The following is a 23,447-nucleotide window of genomic DNA, read 5'->3' as shown; positions in this document are numbered from 1 at the left end:
CTGCCACCCCCAGGCTGTAGTACAGCTGCCCGCTCAACTGCTCCCACACTTGGGGCACCATCCTTTGTACCCCAAGGCCCCAGTCATGGACCTCATCCAGGACCACATGCCCCAGGACTCCTCCTCCCCCAATCGCCTTCCCTCCCTTCCCCCGAGCCCAGTGCAGGGTCCCGGGAACACAGCTCCTTCCCTGAGCACAGAGTCCTCAGACGCATGAGTGCAGGTGGGCACTGGCTTTATTTGGGACCTGCTTCTGGAAGGCGCAGGCCTGCAGGTCTCCTGCTGGGTGCTCAGCTGGTCCTGGTGATCCCAGCTCACACCAGCAGCTTTACCCCCAAATCCTAGGTCTAGGCCGACCCTGGCCTGCGGCCACTGTTACCACCTCAGACACTGGGATCCCTACTCCTCTTGACCCCAAAGGTCAGCTATGTGGGCTGACGCCCCTCCCTGGGGCATCTTTGGACGGACCCTACATCCAGCAGAGATGTGGTCATCTTTGTCCTCTCAGGGCCTGGGAGCCAGCAGGTCTGGCCGGGTGTTAGGGTGGCTTCCTGGTCTCCTTCCTTAGCAGGGAGCTGGCCACAGCCAGGGCTCCCCCCTGCACAAACCTCACGAAGTTGTCCCCGGCCAGCGGCCCCATGGCGTACAGGCCCTCCTGGCGGGTGCTCTGGTAGGTGAAGGGGTCCACGTCAATGGGGTTCCTCTTGGTGCTCAGTGGCTGGTCAGGGTCCACTGCAAAGTCAGCCCCTGCCCCAGGCAGGAAGGAGAGGTCGGGGTGGGAGCCGATGAGGACCAGCACCAGGGAGACCTCAAACACCTTCTCGACACCCTTGAGGTCCTGGAACACGGCCTGGCAGTCTTCCTTGAAGCACAGCAGCCGGTGCCCGGGGAGGCTGCGGTAACCCTCGTAGGGGCTGGGCGACAGGATGGACTGCTCCCGCATCATCTGATGCACCTTGTGGTACTCAGGGTACAGCATCTTGGGCAGCTGGTTGAACACCAGGCCAGGGTCGTCCACGGCCCGGCGGAAGGCATGGATCACGGGGATGTTGTAGTGGCGGGCGTAGAGGACTGCATCAGCCGCTGACAGCCCCGCGCCAATGATGAGGACAGGGTCCGAGGCTGGGGTCAGCGCACCCACCCTTGTGGCCGCCTCCAGAGCGGACAGCTCATGGTGGATGAAGGGCAGGGCCTCCCCGGGGATGCCCAGCCGGGCTGGGCTGTCGAACGTGCCTGTGGCGAGGACCACGTTGCGGGCCCACAGTGAGAAGGGCTGCCGGCCCTGGTCCCTGCTCAGGAAGCCGCTCACCTGGAAGAGGGGGCTGGAGTCCTGGGCCCCACAGCTGTTGGGATTGGGGGTCCCCCACTCCACGGCTGTGACTACAGCACCGGACACAAAGTTATGCCCCAGACCCTTCTTGACCACGTAGTCCCTGTAGTAGTGGGCAATGTCCCCAGCCGTGGCCCGGCTGTTGCGAAGGCCTCTGTTGGGGAGGATGCAGGAGGCCAGAGTCAGACACTGTTAAGGGTTGGGGGGCTGGGTGGGATGGGAGAGGTCCAGGGCGGTATCAGGCCCTGGAGCTGGACTAGGCTGTAGCTGTAGGACTGGGCCAGGTAATTCAACCTCTCCAAGCCTCAGTCTCCTCTTCTGTAAAATGGAGCTAACAAGGGTACCTCCCTCAGGAGAGGTAGTATAGGGTAGTGTAGGGTGGTGTAGGGCGGGGTTCAGAGTGCAGCCTCCAGAGCCACACTGCCTGGGCTCGAATCCTGACTCTGCCATCAGGGAGCTGTGTCTGTTTCCCCAGTTTGCAAAATGAGGAAGATGTTGGTGGCAGGACCTATTTCGTGAGGTTGTGGAGAGGATTTGGTGAGCCGATAAAAACAAAGGGCTTAGGATGGGCCACCATGATTGTCACCTCAAAGGATTAAATATGGTATGATTCCGTTTTTATATAGTTCAGAAACAGGCAGAACTCATCTATGGAGTTGGACATCAAGAGAGGGGTTACCTCCGGGGATGGGGAAGGGGGTCCTGGTCGGAAAGGGCATGGGGGCTTCTGGGAAGAAGGTCGGTTTCTTGATTCTCTGTGCTTACCTTGAGAAATTTCATCAACCGGTACTCACAGGAGTTACGTACTTTTCTATATGTAGCTAATTTTTTAAATTTTATTTTATTATTATTTTTTGAGACAGAGTCTCACTCTGCTGCCCAGGCTGGAGTGCCGTGGCGTGATCTCAGCTTACTTCGGCCCCCGCTTCCTGGGCTCAAGCGATTCTCATGCCTGTGCCTCCTGAGTAGCTGGGACTACAGGCATGCAGCGCCAAGCCTGGCTAATTTTTGTATTTTTATTAGAGATAGGGTATTGCCGTGTTGGCCAGGATGGTCTCGAACTCTTGACCTCAAGTGATCCACCGGCCTCGGCTTCCCAAAGTGCTGGGATTACAGGCTCGCACCACTGCACCCGGCCCATATGTAGTCAATTTAAAAGTTGATTTAAAGACTCCCACGTGAGGCACTCGCCATCATTCCCAGCCCGCACAGCAGCAGTAGGTATTTTATTATTGTTGTTGTTGTTTTAATTGTCACTCTTTCCAGGGGCAGTGACTGCAGGCCCATTCTTGTGGGGGTTGAATGACAGGCTTTGGCATCATCCTAGCACCTTCCTGTATCTCACTGTGTGACCTTAGATGAGTTAATTTACCCAGCTTGTGGGCTCATGGTTCAGGATGAACTCCCTTAGGGGAGAATCCTGTGCCACCTGCTGTCTGGCTACATGTAGCAGGAGCTGACAATGGACCTCCAAGGCCGTGCCAGTCAACCCAGCGCAGCTCGTCTGTGACCCTGGAATTTATCTCTGTGGGCCGCCATTCTCCTTTTCTCAGTTTTTGTAAAGGTTGTGATACAGAACGGTCCCAAGAGCATGTTCTGTGCGGAGTTATTTATAATAATGACACAATGGAAAGAATGAACGCTCCAGGGCTGGCAGGGGCTGGGTAACCTTGGCAGCGCCGTGAGGGCAGGAGGTGTGTCTGCGGTGGTTTTGTGCTCTGATGTCTAAGCCCAAGGCCTGGCACATAATAAGCATTTGGTGATTTGCCGGACTGGGGATGCTCACCCGCCTTTGGGAATATTGTGAGGCCACGTAAAAGGATGGTTTTGAACGCTGTGACATCGCCACATGAAATGCTTGGGATAGAATGTGAAAACGCAAAAGTAGGCTATAAAAGGCTGTGCTTACATGTGAAATGCAAGTTTCTGGCTGCCTACTAACACGTAGCTACACAAACCTGGGTGTCTTCCTGCCAAACATGCAGAAGAGTCTTTGCATCAAAGAGACAGTGAGGCCTGGAGGGGGACGCCTGGCGTGCCTGCCGCTGGGGACACAAGCCGGGTCACAGCCCTGGGGGCAGAGGAAGCCGGGCTTCCCAAAAGGCAGACGGCACCCGGGCATCTGCGCTGGGGCAGCTTCTCACTTGGGTGGACACACCTGGGAGGAGCAGGGGCTGGAACTCCTTTATTCAGTGATTGAAACTGTGAGAGGAAAACCAATCTTGGGCCCATGAATCACTAAGTTAAAGGAAAAGTCAAGCGGACAACTGCTTAGGGCAAAGCTGCCTCCCATCCTCCTCAAAGTCTTCCCTCTGCTCACTGAGATAAATGCACATCTGATTGCCTGCTTCGGAAAGGCTCATCAGAAACTCAAGAATGCAACTGTTTGTCCCTCACTTGTCGGAGACCTGGAAACCCCCTTCCTGCTGGAGTTGTCCCGCCTCTGGACGGAACCAATGTCCATCTTACATATATTGATTGATGTCTCAAGTCTCCCTAATGTACACAGCCAGGCTGTGCCCCGACCACCTTGGGCACATGTTATCAGGACCTCCTGAGGCTGTGTCATGGTCATGCATCCTCAACCTTGGCAATTAAACTTCCCAAATTGAGACCTGTCTCAGATATTCAGGGTTCACAAACCATTTCTCTAGGGTGGCCATGATGGGGCAGGAAGCCAGATGGGGAGAAAATACCCCAGCAGTGAAAGGGTGGGGAGAAGTGTGCGTTTCGGGTGAGCTGTTTTCCTTCTCCATTTCCAATAATCTGCATGACCTTAGGTGAGTTAGTTTACCCAACTTGTGGGCTCATGGTTAAGGATGAAACTCACCTGTAGCAAAAGCATTCAAAAAAAGAAGAAAAAAGAAAGTCATCCTGTGAGCTGACCCAGAAAGATGGTTCTAGGCCAGGCTCAGAATAGACCGAGGGGCTGAAGGGAGACCACGGACTGGGGGACCTGTGCCAGAGGCATGGGGCAGGGCGTGAGGGTCAGGGGCCAGCTGTTACCCCCTCCGTAGGGGCTGGGGCACTCCGGGGAGGCCCAGTTGGGGGCCATGTGACAGGATGGTCTGCTGCTTGCACGGGACAGGGGGTCATCAGGGGAGCCCAGCTCTGTTGCTCAGCTCCACTCATGTGGGCTGGACAAGTCCTTTCCCTATCTGAGCCTCAGTTTCCCCCTCTGGAAGAAGAGGAAGACAGACCAGATGCACTCTGAAACCCCTGTACCTCTGACTCCTGGGCTCAGTGTGGGGGGCCTGTGAAAGGAAAATAAATCTTGGGGCCCCCCAAATCACGAAGCTAAAGGGAAAAGTCAAGCTGAGAACTGCTGAGGGTCAACCTGCCTCCCCTTCTATTCAGTCACCCCTCTGCTCACAGAGATAGATGCATATCTGATCGCCTCATTTGGAGATGCTCATCAGAGCCTCAAAAGGATGCAACTGTTTATCTCTCACCTACCTGTGACCTGGAAGCCCCTCCCCGCTTCCTGCCTTTGCTTCAAGTTGGCCCACCTTTCCAGACCGAACCAGTGTACTTCTTACAAATATTGATTCACGTCTCATGTCTCCCTAAAGTGTTTAAAACCAAGCTGTGCCCGATCACCTTGGCTACACGTCCTTAGGACTTCCTGAGGCTGTGTAATGGGCGTGTCCTCAACCTTGGCAAAATAAACTTTCTAAAGTAACTGAGACCTGTCTCAGATTTTCTGGGTTCACAGGCCCAACCTTCCGTGTCCCCCAAGGCGTCCTGGGGCAGCCTCACCTTCGCTTCTTCTGCATCCAGTCCTTGACCTCCAGGTCCGGGAGCCCCATCCACTGGCCTTGGCTCAGGGTCACCATGGAGCCTTCGATGGACTGCAGGAAAAGGAACGCTTTGGTCCAGGCCTCTGCTAACCTGAACCCATTTGGGGCTAGAGGGCATGGGAGGCCTTGGTTGGGGCTGGGTGGAGGGAGGAGGGAGAGGCAGGGTTGTGGGGTGGAGAATGAGGAAAGGGAGATGCCAGAGTCCCAGCTCCAAGTGGGGAGAATGAGGGAGAGAGCCCCCGCCACAAGGCATGCCCTCGCTGCCCACTTACGTGCCAGGCTCCCCCGGGGAGGTTTCGGCCCAGGACCACATGGGGGATGGCGTGCTCCTCCTGGTGCTTCCAGGTGAGGACCGACTTCATGTTTCCCCCAAAGTCTGTGTCCGGGCGCAGAAGGGCATCAAAGAGCAGGGCCACGGGGCTTTGGGATCGGCCTTCGAGGCCTTCAGACAGGTAGTCCAGGTCCTGGAGTGGGGCACAGGTCAGAGGGGCTGCTGGAGGAGAGCGGGGTCGTCTTCCCAGAGTCTCAGGCTGGGCAGGAATGTGGGGACTGGGGCTGGGCCGTTTCCGTGGCACTGGAGGGTCTCAGAGAGATACGCACACTGGGGGCAGTTTGAAGCTCTCATTTTGAGGGCTTTCCAGGAGGCCAAGGGCCCCAGAGTACAGAGCAAATGGGCAAGCTTAGATGAGACTGGGGCGATTGCCTGAGCCTACATCCCTACCCTAATATCAGCGTGGTCAGATCAGCTGGGGAGGTGCTGCCTCTTTGTTTTTGTTTTGTTTTGTTTTTGAGACGGAGTCTCGCTCTGTCGCCCAGGCTGGAGTGCAGTGGCGCGATCTTGGCTCACTGAAGCGCCGCCTCCTGGGTTCACGCCATTCTCCTGCCTCAGCCTCCTGAGTAGCTGGGACTACAGGCGCCCGTCACCGTGCCTGGCTAATTTTTTGTATTTTTAGTAGAGACAGGGTTTCACCGTGGTCTCGATCTCCTGACGTCGTGATCCGCCCGCCTCAGCCTCCCAATGTGCTGGGATTACAGGCGTGAGCCACCGCGCCCGGCCGGCGGTGCTGCCTCTTAACAGTAGATAATGCAGGCGGGTTCTGACAAGTCCTGCAGCCATCCATCATTTACCTGTTTAATTTTGCCAAGCCCAGTGTGTCCCTGTTTTACTGGAGTGGGGACATTTTTCTCTGTATGTTATACTGAGGAACTAGTATTCTATGGAGAGCATTTTGAAAAATACTGATCCAGATCAAATGGTCAAGACCTATTTCCTCATCCCCAACTTGGGCGGGAGGGGAACAGGAGGATGTATGCTGCCTGACGAGGGAGGTCAACAAGGGGAGGGCATGGAGGGGCACAGTGGAAAACAAGGGTATGGAGGGAGGATATGCAAACCCTTGTGGGCAGGAGGTAGTGGGACTGAAATATCTGTGGCAGAGTTCCTCAACCTTGGCCCCACTGACATTTGAGCCAGATCGTTCTTTGTAGCTAGAACAAAGTCATCCAAATGTCAGTGGGGCCAAGGTTGAGAAACTCCACCGCAGATATTTCAGTTCCACCACCCTCGCTGTCCTGTGCAGTGTTGGACGTTTGCCAGCATCCCTGGCCTCCACCCTGCTAGATTTGGTAGTACCGCCACCCTGCCATGACAACCCAAATTGTCGCCAGACATTGCCCGGTGCCCCCAAGGAGAAAAATCGTCCCCTCCTTGAGAACCAGGGGTCTAGGGCATAGTGAGTCCTAGACCATGTGGCATTTGTGGGTCTCTGATTTCTCTTTCATGATCTCCGTGGCTGACTTTGTGGACTCTTGAATTCTGTGTTTGGTCTTGTTTCCAGCAAACACACACTTTTGTTTTTCCCTGGGAAAGCTGCGGTAGTTTTCCAAGGGCGGGTGTGTCCTCCCCAGAGCTCCGGCCCCAGGCTGACCCACCTGGTCCAGGATGGAGACCCCCGGGGCCTCGGTGAGCTTCCTCTGCAGCAGGGGGTGTGGGTGGACAGCATCTGGCTTCACATAGGGTGTGTAGCCGGAGAGCAGGTACGACAGGCAGATACCAGAGGGGCCGTTACCTGGGGAGAGAGGGTGGAGGTTAAAGGGGGTGGCCTTTTCAGGTGGGAGACACTACTGTGGAACGCTTTGATCTAGATGTGGCACATTCATTCATTTATCCTTCATTCATAAAAATAAAATATTGATTAAGCCCTTAGCCTGTGCCAGACACTATGCCTAATGATAATTTAAAAAAGAAGGAATGGACAACTACTGAGAGCTTCTTCTGTGCCAGGAATTGTACTGAGAGCTTTCGCAATAGCCTCACAATAGCTTCAGTGAGGTAAGTGCTACTCTTTTCCTCCTTTTATCCTTGAGGAAATGTGTACAGAGAGGTTAAGTAACTTGCCCGTGGTCACACGGCTGGAAGGTAGATGAGCTGGGATTAAAACCCAGACAGAGGGAACCTCTGACAACATGACTGAGATTCTGAGATTGCTAACAACTAGGTCAGATGGATGAGGGAATGTAGCACAGACTGCTACGTGGCCTGGGGGCGAGCTTGAGTGGTGGGTGCTCGTGGGCGCTCAGGGGTGCCGGGCCACCTGTTGGGTCTGCTGCTTGCATGTCTGAAGAACTGCGCCACCATCTGTGGTGCTTCCTGGGCAATTCACCAGGCACAGCCCTGTGATAGCGCTTCTCTTTTTATCTGTCCTTTCCCCTCTCCTTATCTCGTCTGATTCAGAATATTACTCATATGTAGGATACCAGGAGGAACCATAAGAAATCACAGGCACCCATCTGTTTTTGCCTTACAGAAATGACCATCTCACGTGGCTCAACTGGACGCCTGCATACTGGGGGGTCATCTGTCGCCATTTTTGCAGACAGAGGACAGGAATTATAAGCAGCTGCTGTGTGTCCTCTCGTGTGGGCACCTAGCACAGTGCTGGGCACAGGGTAGTCATGGGACCACTGTGGGCTCAGGACCAGGCCTCCCTGCCCCACGCTGGGTTGCCTCCAGCTGATGGGTGTGTTCTAGAGCCCTGGGTTCTCGGAGGTGTAAAAGGGAATGATAGTTTATAAACGGCTAAGCCTAGCACTGGCCACATAGTAAACGCTCAATGGCTTAAAGACCACTGTAAAGAGGCCAGGCCTGGGCCAAGCATGGTGGTTCACACCTATAATCCCAGCACTTTGGGAGGCTGAGGCAGGCAGATCACTTGAGGTCAGGAGTTCGAGACCAGCCTGGCTGACATGGCGAAACCCCGTCTCTACTAAAAATGCAAAAGTTAGCTGGGCGTGGTAGCGAGTGCCTGTAATCCCAGCTACTCGGGAGGCTGAGGCAGGAGAATGGCTTGAGCTCGGGAGGCGGAGGTTGCAGTGAGCCAAGATCGCACCACTGCACTCCAGCCTGGGTGACAGAGTGAGACTTTGTCTCAAAACAAAAACAAACAAACAAAAAAACCCTCTGAAATACAAAAAAGAGGCCAGGCCTGGACTTGCCCAGTTCCTGCCCTCAGACCTGGGGGGTACCCGGAAGGCTCGGTGGAGCCCCTCCCCGGCTGCCGCTGACACTCACCCACGATGATGACTGGGAGGGGCTCTGAGCTGCTGGCGCCGAGGTGGTCCTTTCTGGAGGAGCTCATGGCTGGTGGGGGGCTTGGGGCTGGCGGTGGACCTGGAGCGGGGGAGAGGGGAAGGAAGAGCCCGTTTGGGTGAGGCCTGGGTGTCCACACAGCCACTTCACCTTTCAGCTAGGGTGGCCTCCTGTGGCCCCTAGGGTCTTGTCCGGGGTCCCTGTGAGGCATATCTGATGGGACTCCCTTCTTGCTCCCACACAGCCTCTGCTCCGAACAGCCCGTCTGCCCCACCCCTCCCCAGTCATGCAGGACGTGACCTTCCCTCCTCTGGCCTGGTTGCCCCAGGCAGCCACTGTCCCTCTGAGCCTCACTCTACTCTCCCATCTCACTGGAGCAGCAACAGTCCCCGAAGCTCATTATCTGTCTTCCCGAGAGGCCGTTCCTGGCCAACCCAGGAACAAGCCCTGCCAGGCCCTTCTGTGGGCCACAGCCCTCGAGTCCCAGTGTGGCCTGGTGGACTTTGGAATTGTCACCCAGCCCTGGTAAGTTGCTCCCTATCCCATTCCTGGGCCTCTCTGGGTCTCAGTTTCCTCATCTGTAAAATGGAAGCAGTGGGTCCCTACCTCCTAGGATGGTTGAGGGATGCAGTGGGCTCACAGATGGGAAGCACCTGCCTGGAGCGAATTTACCATGGGGAAAGGGCCAGCGCTGTGGCCTGCCCCAGGGGCTGGGCTGGACTTGGGGAAATGGAAGCAGTGGCCAGGTTTGGGGACGTGCCGGTGAACCTGCCATCTCTGGGGCAGCTGCGCCCTCTGCTGGCCCCAGGCCCAAATCGCTCAAAGGGACTCAGGTGCTGGTCCTAGAGCTGCCAGTGCCCAGAGGGGCATCAGACCCACCTTCTCCCCTACACCAGCTCGCAGAGGACACTAGCCTCACCCGAGGGCCACACGCTGCCAACACCTTTGTGGGCGCAGGGTTGGTGAGCATTTGGCACTTACTCTGTACCAGGTATTTGACATGCTTTTTCTCATATCCGCCTCACACTGACCCTGTGCAGTCCTGGCCGTGTTAATGTCCCATTCCACAGATGTGTGAATGGGGCTCAGAGAGGTCGCACAAGCTTCTCAGTGTCGTGCAGCTGGCTTTGAAACCCAGGGCTCACTGGTGCCAAGGCCCTGCCAGTGCCACCACCCACGCCATTCGGCCTGTCCCCCATGGAGATCCAGGTGCCACACTCACAGGGGAAAGACTGAGTGGGAGGGCACTGGGCTTGGACCATCCAGAGTGGCCAGGGGTGGGCCCAGGGTCACCTGCCTCCAGAATTCTTCCAGAGAAAGTGGGAATCTGGATTTCTATGCGAATTATCTGCTTTGAAGAAGTGCGCAATGAATGAAAGCACAGTTTTGGAAGATCCTTAACAGGCCAGCCAAACACAGCTGAGACCAGTGTGTGGCCTCTGATGTGCGCAGGGTGACAGAAACACCATCGTCCACCTCCAGGCAGGCTCCGAGGAGATGGATGAGAGACTGCCATACAGATGGGCCACTGAGAGGACCCGAGTGTTGCCCCCGCAGTGACAACAACTGACCTTCTCACAGCACTCTACAGTGGGAAGGAGGTTGCATCTAAGCAGTAGCATCCAGCCCACTCAGCAGCCTTGACAGGTGAGCCCTGTCACCTCCGTCTTGCAGGTGAGGAGAAGGAGGCTCCGAGGGTGAGGATGAGCCCAGCAGGGAAGGGGTCTGTCAGGGACCCCTGTGTTGGTGCTCTCTGCTCCCCTGAGCGCAGCCTTCCTTGCCTCCGCTGGGGCGGGGGCCAGGGACAGCTTCCGTGTCCTGTCTAGGCAAGCCCGTATGCCCAGCACCCAAGACCTCCTCCTCCCTTTCCGGAGAGAAGGAAGGTGACATCCTGCGGTCGCCAGGGACCACATGGCCTCTCCCTGCCCGGTTCCCTGCAAGGCCCCAGGATGCCTGCCTGGGGAGGGGATTTCAGGGTGACGCCGCCACCAATTATAATAATAATAGTCACAAGAACAACAAAGGCAGCATGTGGCTGACATTTCCATACTTCTGTGGAGTGGGCTGCGTGCCAGGCATGATCTCAACACTTAATACACATTAACAAATTGAATCCTTATTTAATCGGGTTGTTGTAAGTACTCTGAGGGCCAGAGAGTTTCTCACGGCCCTTTACAGTCTGCAAGGTGGCTGAACCAGCTTTCACAGGCTGGGCTGGATCGGAGCCCAGGTCGCCCTGCTCCAGAGCCTTCTCTGTGCCCCGAGGGCTGTGACAGCTCCTGCTGAGACCCCTCTGCCGGCTGGAATGTGCAGTGTCCGTTCCAGGGTCCCCCACTGCTCTGTCACAGCGCTAGTGGCAGGCGGGGAGGCAGAGGGACAGCTGATGACCTGGTGTTCTGGCCGGGAAGGGATCATTTCTCATTGACCCTGAGCGCTGGGTATACCCAGAGGCCTTGGAGAATAGGACTGCGGGTCCCGGAGAGCTTTCTCTGGCTCGCTCCTGGTACCTTTCTCTGGCTTGCTCCTGGTACTCTCGAATGGCTCCGAGCCCCTCAGTCCTCATCATGGTCCACGGGAACAGCAGCCACGGTGGAGCATGGGACCTCCTGGTAAGGGGCTTCCCCACATTACCTCCTTTGATCCTCCTAGCAACCCACTTTGCAGATGAGGAGACTGAGGCTTGGAGAGGTGAAGCCATGCCCTGAGGCTATCGAGCCGGTGGGCGATGGAACCAATATTTGATCCCCGTGGGCTGACCCCCCGGACACCCCAACCCCTTCCCCAAACGGGTGAGCCAACGTGCTCCATCTGCCCCAGTGCACCCACCCTGGGCCATGCGATTCTCCCACCACCCTGAGAAACACACTTGCAGGAGCCCCTGTTGGCCAGTGAGGAATCTGAACTGGCTGCCCCTTACCACCCTCTGCAGGCAGCAGAGGGCACTGATTTACCGCCAGGGCTTTGGGGCTCCAAGTCCAGGGCTCCCTCCTGAGACTGTCCTCAGGCACCTGAACAGAAGCTTCTGGATGCCACATACGTGAGGTCACCACCCAGGGGCTGGACCTGAGAAGTCACTTCCTGCGCAGAGTGACCCACGACGCCCCAAAGTCCCAAGCAGCTTGACGCTGTCACCCATTACCTCAGACAAGTATGCTGCCAACTTACAAAAGAGCGTCCAAAGTTTCATTTCAGTTCTTTTTGTGCTTTTCAGTTTTATGGGGTTGGAAGAGTCAATTTTTAATGTTATCTTTTTAACTCCCTTTGATTGAAGACGGCAGTAGATGGAAAGAAGTTAACATTAAAAATTGATGTTTCAAATTTCACAAAGGCAAATATGATAAAAGAAATGAACACAGTTGCACCTTCGACTGATATTTCTTTCAAGTGTGCAGCATTTGTACTTCTGAGGTTGTTAAAGCTGCAAACGGCTCTGAGACTCTGGGACACCTGTATGTCTGCATTTCTTTGGCACCTCTAGTGGCCATTTACTCATTTGCCTTTGAAGACACCCTAAGAGGTGGGCTTTCTCATCCCCATTGTGCAGAGGAAGAAACGGCCTTCAGGAGGAGTGGGCGCCTTGCCTCAGGTCACCTAGGAGTGTCCAAGACCATGGCCATGTGACAAATCTTAGTTCTGCCAAGTCCCCTCCAGTAAAACAGCTGATTACAGGGAGACCAAGAAAGTGACATGAAGCCCTGGGGGGCTAAAGTGTGAGGAGGTGGTCTGTCCACGCAAGCGGCACTTGCTGTTTATCACAGATGAGCCCTCACCCCAGTGCCGCACACCTGGAGCCCAGGATCTCCTGCAGCTCCCCAGCCTCCCAGGGGCCACCCTCCCGACCCACCGCACTCTTGAGCCTCCTGAGAGAAGCTAAGTCGCTGGGACCTCCGGGGCTTGGGGGCTGTTCATGGGCACCCATGGCTCTGTCCCTCCTGAGCAGGAGAAGCAGAAACCGGGAGGGCACCCAGCCTGGCTGCCGACAGAGTGGTCGTAGAACAGCGGGCGGCACACCCGGCTGGCCACACCCCTCTTTCCTGCTAGGAACGGCGGTTACATGGGCCAGGGTATGCTGGGACTGTGGCCGCTTCAGCTGCTTGGCTGAGGGTGCCAGGGACACAGCTGAGGATCTGGGAGGAACCTGGGGTAGGGGAGAATCCTGCCGGGCTCCAGAGAACCCAGGGGAGGGCCTCCACTCAGGACCGCCCGGGATCACTGCCTGGCGCCAGGGCTCTGCAGACCCTCCAGTCCAGCTGGGCCTGCCACTGGTGCCTGGGATGTGCCTGATTCCCTGCCCCGGAGCCTGGCCCCGGACACTCACCTGACAGGCAGTGGTGCGGGAGCCCGGCGAGCCTGGCCAAGTTGTGCTCTAGGAGGGTCAGGGGATCACAGATCACAGAGTCCCCCGTGAGATCGGGACACCCATTACCCCGTGGGGATCCAAGAGGCTCTGAGAGGCCAGAGGGAAGTGAGGGTATTTCACAGGGAGGGAGGAGGCGGCGCAGGCAGTGGGCGGGGCCAGGAAAATCACTTTCATAAGCGTGAGTCAGCAGGGACCCGTGATGAATGAACTTGCACACTGGGCGGGTGTCACGCTGCCTGCCTCATGGCCAGCCTTAAAGGGCCCCTGCTGGGCAGCATGCCAGGGGGCCTAGGGTGGCGCTCCCTCCCAGCCACCTCCCCCCAGCCAGACCCCCATCCCCAGGGCTCAGTCTCTGGAGGAGGAACCAGTAACCTCTGAATGAGCCAGCCTGGCCTTTCCCACAAGGAGGAGGAGATGGCTTTGTCTGGCGCACAAAGTAAACCCGTCCAGTTCCCTCATTCCACCTGGATTCTACTGCACCCTCCAGCCCCCAAAAGCCCTCTGGCACCAGCCTGCCTGGGCTGAGAATCCAGCTTTGCCATTTCTTGGCTGCAGGGCTCTGGCAAGCTGCTTAGGGCCCACACCTCAGTGTTCTCATCTGAAAACTGGGGCAAGTCACAGATTGTCTCTGCCAGAGTGGCTGTGAGGGTTTAAATGACATCTTTCTGGGCTGCCATGCTTAGAACTTGAAGCCTGCTCCCTGGCTCTTCTCTCCTGTTTTGTGTGGGTAGCACTGCACACCCCACACCTTGCTGTTTCCTAATTATTATTATTATTATTTGAGATGGAGTTTAGCTCTTGTTTCCCAGGCTGGGGTGCAATGGCGCGATCTCGGTTCACTGCAACCTACACCTCCCGGGCTCAAGCAATTCCCCTGCCTCAGCCTCCTGAGTAGCTGAGATTACAGGCGTGCGCCACCATGCCCGGTGATTTTATATTTTTAGTAGAGATAGGGTTTCACCATGTTGGCAAGGCTGGTCTGGAATCCCGACCTCAGATGATCTGCCTGCCTCAGCCTTCCAAAGTGCTGGGATTACAGGCGAGATGCCGCACCCGGCCTGTTTCTGAATTATTTTATTGTCTCTCTTCCCAAACCAGAACGTGAGCTCTGTGTGGGCAGGAAGGCGTATTCGCGACTGCTCTACCCAGCGTCTAGAATAGCACTTAGCACACATAGGTGCCCAATATCGCTTAAACAGAAGGGAGGCACGGAGGGAAGCAGGGAGGGAGGGAGGGGAGAGGGAAGTAGGGAGGGAGGGAGGGGGGAGGGAAGTAGGGAGGGATGGAGGGAAGGAGGGAGGAAGGCAGGGAGGGAGGAGGGAGGAAAGTAGGGAGGGACGGAGGGAAGGAGGGAGGAAGGAGGGAGGGAGGAAAGTAGGGAGGGAGGTGGGCAGAAAGGAGGGAGGAAGGCAGGGAGGGAGGGAAGGAGGGAGGGAGGGAAAGGGAGGAAGGCAGGGAGGGAGGGAGGGAAGTAGGGAGGGAGGAGGGAGGAAAGTAGGGAGGGAAGTAGGGAGGGAGGAGGGCAGGAAGGAGGGAGGAAGGCAGGGAGGGAGGGAAGGAGGGAGGGAGGGAAAGAGGGAGGAAGGCAGGGAGGGAGGGAGGGAGGAAGCTGACACGGTGCACACATAGACCTCAGTGTACATTTGCTGTTATTTTCAGTGTTGATGTTGTTGTAGACCTCATCCTCCCATCTGCCACCTTGGAGGGGTGGGGGATGGGGGGTGCACCTTTGAGTGCAAACTTTAAGAGGAAACCAAAACCAATAAACAAAATAGTATTTTGAGGCAATTAAAAAAATCTAAATTAATGCAAAAAAGCCAGGATAAACCCAGACAGCTTCCAGAGCAGTGCCTTGGGGCTGATGCAAAAGGAGAACCAGGACTTCCGATGCTGTGTTTCTAATAAAAGTTTGATCTTTTTTTCATTCTGGATTTTTTTTCATGAATTTTGATTTGTAAGAACACTGCATATACACAGTATGTATTCTGGTGATGGGGGTGCTTTGGCCCCGCTAAAATTTTGTGCCTGAGGTGATGCCTCACCCTCCTCACCCTCGTCGTGGACCGGGTGGCCACAGCCCTGCCCTGGAGTCACGTACAGCCTGGAAACCGCAGCCCAGGGCCCCGGAGCATCTGCCGGCAGGGCTGGGGCTGGGTCCTGGTGAAAAACACTTCTGATGAGGTGAGAGTAGCAGGAACCTACAGAGGGGAGGGAGGGAGGGGGGGAGGGAGGGGGGAGGGAGGCGGGGGAGAGAGAGAGAAAATGAGAATGTTGTGCATGTGTGCACATGTGCTCATGTGTGCATGTGTGTGTGTACCTGTGTGCCAGTGCTGGCACTAAGGGAGGGCCTGATGGCTGGGGGTAAGGGTTTAGGGGGCAGAATGAGAAGCTGGGGTGAAAAAGCTTAGGGAAGAGGTTAGACACAGTTGGGGCCACGTGCACAGAGGGCCAGGAGGGCTGGGGAGAGAGCCAGGACTGAGCTGGGTCTCTCCTTCCCCTCTTCTGCTTCCCTGGGTGACCTGTGCCCAGGACCCTGTGATCGGAGAGCCCAGAGTTTGGTTTAATGCTCTGCTGCCACTGCCTTAAAATTCTTAATTTTGAACATGAATGTCCTGAATTTCCATTTAGTACTAGGACCCAAAATCTCATGATGCGTCCAGCCTGGGGCTGTACCCTGCATGAGGCTGGGTAGGTGGGAGCTGTCTGTGGGTTCAGCCCTGGCGGGCTGGGTAGGCTTTGACAAGGCATAGTCCCCTCAGCCTCAGTTTTAACCAAGGGAAATTGGCCCTGGTATTCCTTTCCTCCTGGGGCCCTCAGCAGCAGTGTCGCACAGGGTGGTGGGGGGGTGGCGGGGGGAGCAGGAAGCCCCTTGCTCTGAGCCTTGGCTCCTGTCCAGTGTCTAGCCCCACCACAGGTGTGCTGTGTGACCAGGGGTGGGAAGCCTCCCTCTCTGGGCTTCTGTTCCAGCTGTAGCCTTGTGATGAACAATCTCTCACACTTTGAATGTGCAGCTCCAACACACCAGGACCTAGACAGGGGTTTTGAACATGAGGGCAGGGAGCGGGGCCGCTGCGGCCGACGTACCTCTTGTCTGCACTGCATATTTCCCCGGCAGGAGCCTCTCGGTCTCCACTTCCCCATCCCACGGTGCCCAGTCTGCAGCTTCCAAGAGATTTTGGGTGTGTAAACTGAGGCAGAGAGAGACATGCACCCAGGATCAGAGACCCCCCCCCCCCACCCTGGAGTGTACAACTCCTTAAGGCTGGGGCTGGAGAAGGCCTGAGGCTGCGGGTCTGGAGGGGAGACCCGGGAAGGAGGTGGGCTTCCCCGGACCCCGTCTCGTCTCCTGGGCTTGGCCTGGCCCTTCCTCCAAACCTGTCCTGCCCCTGCTGACCCTGACCTTGTTCTAGAATTTGAAAATTTGCTGATATGGAGAACTGTGGGGCGGGACGTGGACTTTCCTCCCTGCCGTCTTGTTTACCTGTTAGGTGATTATTGGAAACAGAATTGCTGAGTTGCTCCTGGAAAGTTTGACTAAGACAAAGACAGACACTGTTAAAGGCAGGCAAAAGGGCAATGGTTAGAAGGGCCACGGGGAGGGGAGGAGCCAAATGGGTCTTTGCAGGCTGACTTGAGGGGGCTGTCTTGGGGGCCAGTGGGTGCCCTGGTTCCCCTGGATCGGCCTTGTGCTTTGAGGCCATGAGTTCAAGTGGCTACTGAGAGCTTGCCACGTGATCCTCCAAATTCAGGTGTGCCCACAGGACGGTTTCCAGAGACAGCAAAAGAAAATAGAGGTTCCAGGGAAATTTGAAATTCAGATAAATAAGAAACAAACTTTTAGTATAGCTTCAATATTGCACGTGACATACTTATACTAAAAGTTTATTTCTTATTTACCTGAAAATTCAAATTTCCCTGGCAGCCTGTGTTTTATTTGTCAATTCTAGTTGTAAATGTAAAATACATACCAGAATTCAAAGAATTAGTACCAAAAAGGTAAAATATCTCATTCATAATTTTAATATGGATTACATGTTGCAACGAAAATAAGGAAAATATTTGACATACTGGGCTAGATAGAATGTATTATTAAAATTAGGCTGGGTGCGGTAGCTCACTCCTGTAATCCCAGCACGTTGGAAGGCTGAGGCGGCCGATCACCTGAGGTCAGGAGTTCGAGACCAGTCTGGCCAATATGATGAAACCCCGTCTCTACTAAAAATACAAAAATTAGCCAGGCGTGGTGGCAGTCACCTGTAATCCCAGCTACTCGGGGAAGCTGAGGCAGGAGAATTGCTTGAACCCAGGAAGCCGAGGTTGCAGTGAGCTAAGACTGAGCTACTGTACTTCAGCCTGGGCGACAGAGCGAGACTCCATCTTAAAAAAAAAAAAAAGAGGCCGGGCGCGGTGGCTCACGCCTGTAATCCCAGCACTTTGGGAGGCCGAGGTGGGCGGATCACAAGGTCAGGAGATCGAGACCATCCTGGCTAACACGGTGAAACCCCGTCTCTACTAAAAAGTACAAAAAAACTAGCTGGGCGAGGTGGCGGGCGCCTGTAGTCCCAGCTACTTGGGAGGCTGAGCCAGGAGAATGGCGGGAACCCGGGAGGCGGAGCTTGCAGCGAGCCGAGATCATGCCACTACACTCCAGCCTGGGTGACAGAGTGAGACTCCGTCTCAAAAAAAAAAAAAAGAATATATTATTAAAATGAATTTCACTCATCTCTTTTTATTTTAACCTGGCTACTGGGATGTTGGAGGACACACATGGCTCTCGTTGGGTCTTTGTTGGACACTACTGGTGTGGACCTCGGCACTGTTGCTAACAAGAGCTGGGACATTCCAGGGTTCCTCACTGAAAGCCCCACTCTGTCCCAGGAACCCCCAGGCCTGGGTAAACCAGGACAGTTGGTCACCCTGCAGTGCCGCAAGTGCCCAGGTGGACAGTGTGGCCAGTAGAGGTGCTGTCCTTCTGAGCCTCAGTTTCCCCATCTGTGTACTGCTCCTGCCAACGTGGAGTGGTGGGGTGGTGGCAGTGGATCCGTGCAGGCTGAAGGAAGGGGCCTGGCACTGGGGAGCCCCTGGTGCTGGATGGTAGGCCCCTCCCCAGGCCTCCCCGGCCCCCATGCAGGCTGCCCAAGAGCTGAGGAGCCAGGGGAGGAGCGGGTAGGGGTGGCCTCAGGGTGCATCCCTGGTGGTCCTGGTATCGAAATGGATCCCCTGTGCCCCTATTGGAAAACCAGCATTCCTCTCTGCCTAAGAAATCCCAGAGCCATTCAAAGGGGCCTCTCTTGACTCCTCCTCATCCCTTCCCACCTCTGTTTTTTGCCTTCCTCTTCCTCAACCAGTGGCTCCCGCAGCTCTACCACTGCTGGGCACCTGCAGGCATTGGGCACTGTGAACAGAGGGTTCTTCAGGCACAGCCGAGGCTCAGAGAGGCCGATCTCAAGCCTGAGGCCACACAACGTGAGTGGCAGAGCTGAGGCTCGAACCCAGCTGCAGAGTTGGGCACCTCCAGGAAAAGACAGAGCAAAGGAATGAAGGAGGCCTCCTTCTTGCCTCAGGTGCAAAGGCACGGGTCCAGAAACTCGGCCACGTTCACCACGCCACGGCCCACAGGTCCTGCTCATGTCCACGGCCGCCCACACTGTAGGTGCATTTCTTGGACCCATGCTTTAGACCTGCACACCAGTCCAGCGAGGAGGGCACAGTGCTATGATTCTCCCCACACTACAGGTGAGGAAACGGAGGCCCTGAGTGTAAGGTGTGGCCCAAGTCATGGTCAGTGGCAGAGCTAGGGCTGTCACCCAGTCCTGCCCAGAGCGGTGGCATGAAGAGATCAGGCCATTCTAGCTCATGAAACAGCTAATATTTGTTTGGTGCCACAAGGTGTACAGAGCCTTTTCACCCACACTGTGTCATCGATTCTCCCAGAGCACACAGATGGGCAGATATTTACAATATGGATTTCAGTTTACAGAGGAAGAAAGCCGGAGGAGCCTTCCCAAGGCCACAGGAAATGGAGTGGGGTAAAGGGATTGAGACTTCAGGCTGTCTGGAGGCCAAGCCACGGAGGGCACGGGTGTGAGCTGCCGGTGCCCTGCTCAGGGGAGACAGCCTCAGCCAGCTCCCGGGGGGTGGGGGCGCGGGGCCACTGTTACCCCCGGGGGAAGAGGGCGCCACAGCTGAGGACTCAGGGCCCAGGGAATGGGGTGGAGGGAGGTCAGGAGCCATAGGAGGAGGGTGGGGAAGGGTGGCCGCACAGGGGTGAGGCTGGGGAGGCTCCTGTGTCTTCAGGCAGCCACATCCTGTCTTCCCCGATTCCTCCCTCTTTTTCCTAAAACCCAAGAGCGAGTCTCGGCAGGAGAGTGAATGTGCCTGCCCCAGAGTTCAAGCGGCCAGGCGGTCCAGCCCAGCTGTGTAAAAGCCCTCCACTTTGGCGTCAGACAAGCTGGGACTGGGCTCCGTCGCTGTTGGCTGTGTGACTCCAGGCCTGTGGCTGAACTTCTCAGCGTTTCCATTTCTGTGTGTGAGATGGGGAGAGCGGCACCTGCCTTCTGGCGGAACCTCCGTCTCTGCTGCACACTGCGGATTGGCTGGGGAGATTTTAAAATACACTGATGCCCAGGTCCCGGCCCAGAGAGGTCTGACATCCCTGGGCTGGAGTGTGGCTGGACATGGGGAGTTTTGTCCCCGGCGATGGCCTGGGCTGAGAGCCTCTGTCCCTGCGGCCCTTGGAGGATGAGCTGAGATGCAGCCTAGAAATTGCCTGGCCTGTGGAAGTGCTGCATACATCACTCCCCCCTCCACCCGGCAGCCCATCTGTTGTGTAAAATACATTCACTGCCCCGTTGAAGGAACAGCCACAGGTTCTAAAGGAAACGCTCATCTTCAGAAGAGCCAGGCCAGCAGGATGGCAGGGGCCCGCTGGTGACCCTGGTATGGGGGTGGCTCATGGGAAGCCCAAAGGGCTACTGAATCGGCCACCTGGAAGAGAGAACCCCATCGGCACCTTGCTCATTCACCGTGTGCAGGATAAGCCCTTCCCTGACTCAGTTCCCATAGCACCAACTTTGAACTCAATGGACTTTGAACTCAATAGACTTTGAACTTGGTGTTTCCCCTTGGGTGTTTCATGTCACTCATCCTAAGCATGGCCATACTCTGAGCCCCAAATTACAATCTTCTTTTTGTATTATTATTTTTTTAGTAGAGATGGAGTTTCACCATGTTGGCCAGGCTGGTCTGGAACTCCTGACCTCAAGTGCCACCACAGCCTCCCAAAGTTTTGGAATTACAGGTGTGAGCCACCACACCGGGCCCAAATTATAATCTTAAAGTAAAAAGTCCCAAGGGAAAAACGCCCAAGCGAGAAATGGTTACAACAGACAAGGAGACATTAATTGCAGCACTAACATTAATATTAATAGTGAAAAACTGGGAACAACTTCGGTGTCCAACTATGAGAACCATTCAGCAAACACTGGCAAATGCCCAGAGAGGAATATGATACAGCCTTAAGAAACAGAGTTAGAGAACCAGGCGGCAGAGTAGCAACAAGATAAGCAGATGATGAGACCGGGCTGATGCCGTGTCAGACGTGTAGGCCACTGGGCAGGAGCTGGAAAGGGATCAGGAAGAAAGAAAGAAGCTAGACTGATTGCTGGGGCCAAGGAATTTTATGTGAGTTTTTAAAATGCTAATTTCCATTATATTTGTATAATGAACAATAATCATAAGGAAAGGCAATTCGGTGGGACAAGGACCCTCTGTGTTTTGCTGAGTTTACTCGGTATATCACAGATGGCTAGCACAGGGCCCAGGGCATAATAGTAGCTCCATAAATATTAATTGAATGAATGAATGAATCCTGTTGCTTTCAGACTTTGCTGATAGACTTTCTTTTTTCGAGATGGAGTCTCGCTCTGTCACCCAGGCTGGAGTGCAGTGGTGTGATCTCTGCTCACTGCAACCTCTGCCTCCCAGGTTCAAGCGATTCTCCTGCCTCAGCCTCCCAAGTAACTGGGATTACAGGCATGCCCCACCATGCCTGGCTAATTTTTGTAGTTTTAGTAGAGATGGGGTTTCACCATGATGGCCAGCTGGTCTCGAACTCCTGACCCCAGGTGATCTGCCCGCCTCGGCCTCCCAAAGTGCTGGGATTACAGGCGTGAGCCACCACACCAGGCCAACTCTTAAAACATTTTTCAGCAGGAGTGGCTCCTCTTGGCTTTATACTGCTCGCATATGGATTGACATATACTTACTTTTTATTTTTTTGAGACAATCTTGCTCTGTCACCCAGGCTGGAGTGCAGCGGCGCGATCTTGGCTCACTGAAACCCCTGCCTCCTGGGTTCAAGCTATTCTTGTGCCTTAGCCTCTTGAGTAGCTGGGATTACAGGCATGTGCCACCATGCCTGGCTCAGTTTTGTATTTTTAGTAGAGATGGGGTTTCACCATGTTGCTCACGCTGGTGATCTCAAACTCCTGGACTCAAGTGATTCGCTTGCCTCAGCCTCCCAAAGTGCTGGGATTACAGGAGTGAGCCTGTCAATATGTTTACATTTTTGATGATAATTTTGAATTGGTGAAAGGTAGAGACAGAGCCCTGTGGCTCACCCTTAGAGATGCTTTCTCCAGTGGACACAGCTCTGTTACTGGAAGAGGGCTGAATGGAAAAGGTCCTGTCCATGCAGTCAGGAACTCTGGGTTGCGTCTCAGCTCTGGAACTTCCCAGGGTGTTCTTGGGCAAGTTGCTTCTCTTCTCTGAGCCTCAATCTCCTCATCTATACAATAGGAATAGTAATGCCTGTTCTCCAAGGTGACTTGTTGCCTGACACCTCCTAGCTCCTCAGTAAATGGGGGGTACCCCCCACCTCTGTCCACCAAACCCTGTGGGTGTTAATCGTCCAGCTCTCTGCAGCCACTGGCTTTCCTGTCATGCAGCCTGCATTTCCCAACAACTGTCCTCCAGGGCAGTCATTCTCCAAGTGTGGGTCCCTGGCCAGCAGCGTCAGCAGCACCAGCAGCACCTGGAAATGCATCAGAAATGCAGATTCTCAGGCTCACCCGAGACCCAGTAGATCAGAAGTTCTGGGTGTGGGCCTGGCAGTCTGCGCTTTCACACGCCTTCTGGGTGGTCCTGATGCTTGCTTGAGTTTGAGAGCTGCTACTGCAGGACAGGATGAGAAACTCCACCAGGAGCCTCTCTGCCTACACCCTCCTTGGGAGCAGTCCATAGGCACAGCGAGAATGACAGGCATGTGGCATGGCCCTCTCAGGAAATCCAGGGTAGAGCCTCTGGGTGACAGCTTCTCCATTCCTACAGGCTCCTAACCCACAAGCCTGTGCTAGAATTCTGCCTGGAAGGGCTGTCAGTCCCCACGGCGGGGGTTCTTGCACATGCCTCCCTCGTTCCGCAGGAAACTGGAGCCCCACCTGCATGTCCCTGCCCTTAAGGGCCCTGACGGTTTCCTGTGACCCAGAAGTGACAGTGGCTCTAAGGGCGAGTGCCCGGGTCCCCTGCACACCAGGAGGTCACTTTGCAGCATGAGGAGGTCTGCAGACTCCAGTCCCTTGCCCAGACTTCCATTCCTTCCTAACGAGTGTGTGACCGTTCCAGCACGAGTCCCTGGCCCTCGACTGAGAGGTCACTGCCCCTCTGGAAGGGGAAGGACCATCACTTTCGTTTTCCCCACAGCTGCTTTAAACCAAACCAAACCAAACAAACCCCGTGTGCTGCTCTTATCAGACTCCACAAACACTCTAGGCCTTGATTTCTGGCACAGGTAGGGTCAGTGACATAACTGAGAGTCATGTGAGCCATGCCCCTCCCCAGCCACAGGGCCAGCCCAGCCTGTGAGCACTCTGCCCCTTTCTTTCTTGTTGTTGTTGTGATGGAGTCTTGCTCTGTCGCCCAGGCTGCAGTACAATGGCACAATCTTGGCTCACTGCAACCTCCGCATCCCGGGTTCAAGCGATTCTCCTGCCTCAGCCTCCCAAGTAACTGGGATTACAGGTGTACGCCACCATGCCCAGCTACTGTTTTCAGCCTCCCAAGTAACTGGGATTACAGGTGTACGCCACCATGCCCAGCAAATGTTTTTATTTTTAGTAGAGACAGGGTTTCACCATGTTGGCCAGGCTGTTCTTGAACTCCTGACCTTGTGATCCGCCCACCTCGGCCTCCCAAAGTGCTGGGATTATAGGCATGAGCTGCCATGCCCAGTCAACTCTGCACCTTTCTCTGCAGAGGAGCCATAGCGCCGGACCTCCTGGCATTCCGGGGAGTTTCCTGGCCTTTGGGCTCCTGTCACTAGGCAAAGCAGGATTCCAGAGTCCTGTCCTTTTCTACCAAGGTCCTGCA

At 55.4% G+C, this 23,447-nt stretch overlaps 1 protein-coding gene across 4 annotated transcripts in view; it reads right to left on the bottom strand.

Moving 5' to 3' along the window:
* Positions 1–218: 218 nt before the first annotated feature.
* LOC105496761 (oxidative stress induced growth inhibitor 1) overlaps positions 219–23,447 on the bottom strand; it is a 34,389-nt gene continuing 11,160 nt past the window's right edge. The window contains exons 4-10 of one of the 4 annotated variants that reach the window (XM_071085020.1): positions 16,164–16,267; positions 15,131–15,277; positions 8,702–8,800; positions 7,063–7,199; positions 5,403–5,594; positions 5,090–5,181; positions 219–1,484 (exon numbers count right to left, since the gene is read on the bottom strand). In XM_071085020.1, coding sequence (XP_070941121.1) covers positions 539–1,484; positions 5,090–5,181; positions 5,403–5,594; positions 7,063–7,199; positions 8,702–8,800; positions 15,131–15,277; positions 16,164–16,267 — 1,717 coding nt within the window. In that variant the 3' untranslated portion in view covers positions 219–538. Of the gene's footprint in view, positions 1,485–5,089; positions 5,182–5,402; positions 5,595–7,062; positions 7,200–8,701; positions 8,801–13,037; positions 13,193–15,130; positions 15,278–16,163; positions 16,268–23,447 lie in introns of those variants that run through there. The other 3 variants (XM_024797593.2, XM_011767339.2, XM_011767341.3) reach the window with 3 other exon arrangements.

Source organism: Macaca nemestrina, chromosome 18 (genome assembly GCF_043159975.1).
Source record: "Macaca nemestrina isolate mMacNem1 chromosome 18, mMacNem.hap1, whole genome shotgun sequence".
NCBI lineage: Eukaryota > Metazoa > Chordata > Mammalia > Primates > Cercopithecidae > Macaca > Macaca nemestrina.
Note: the sequence above shows the minus strand (reverse complement) of the source record. Positions and strands in the feature narration are given on the sequence as shown.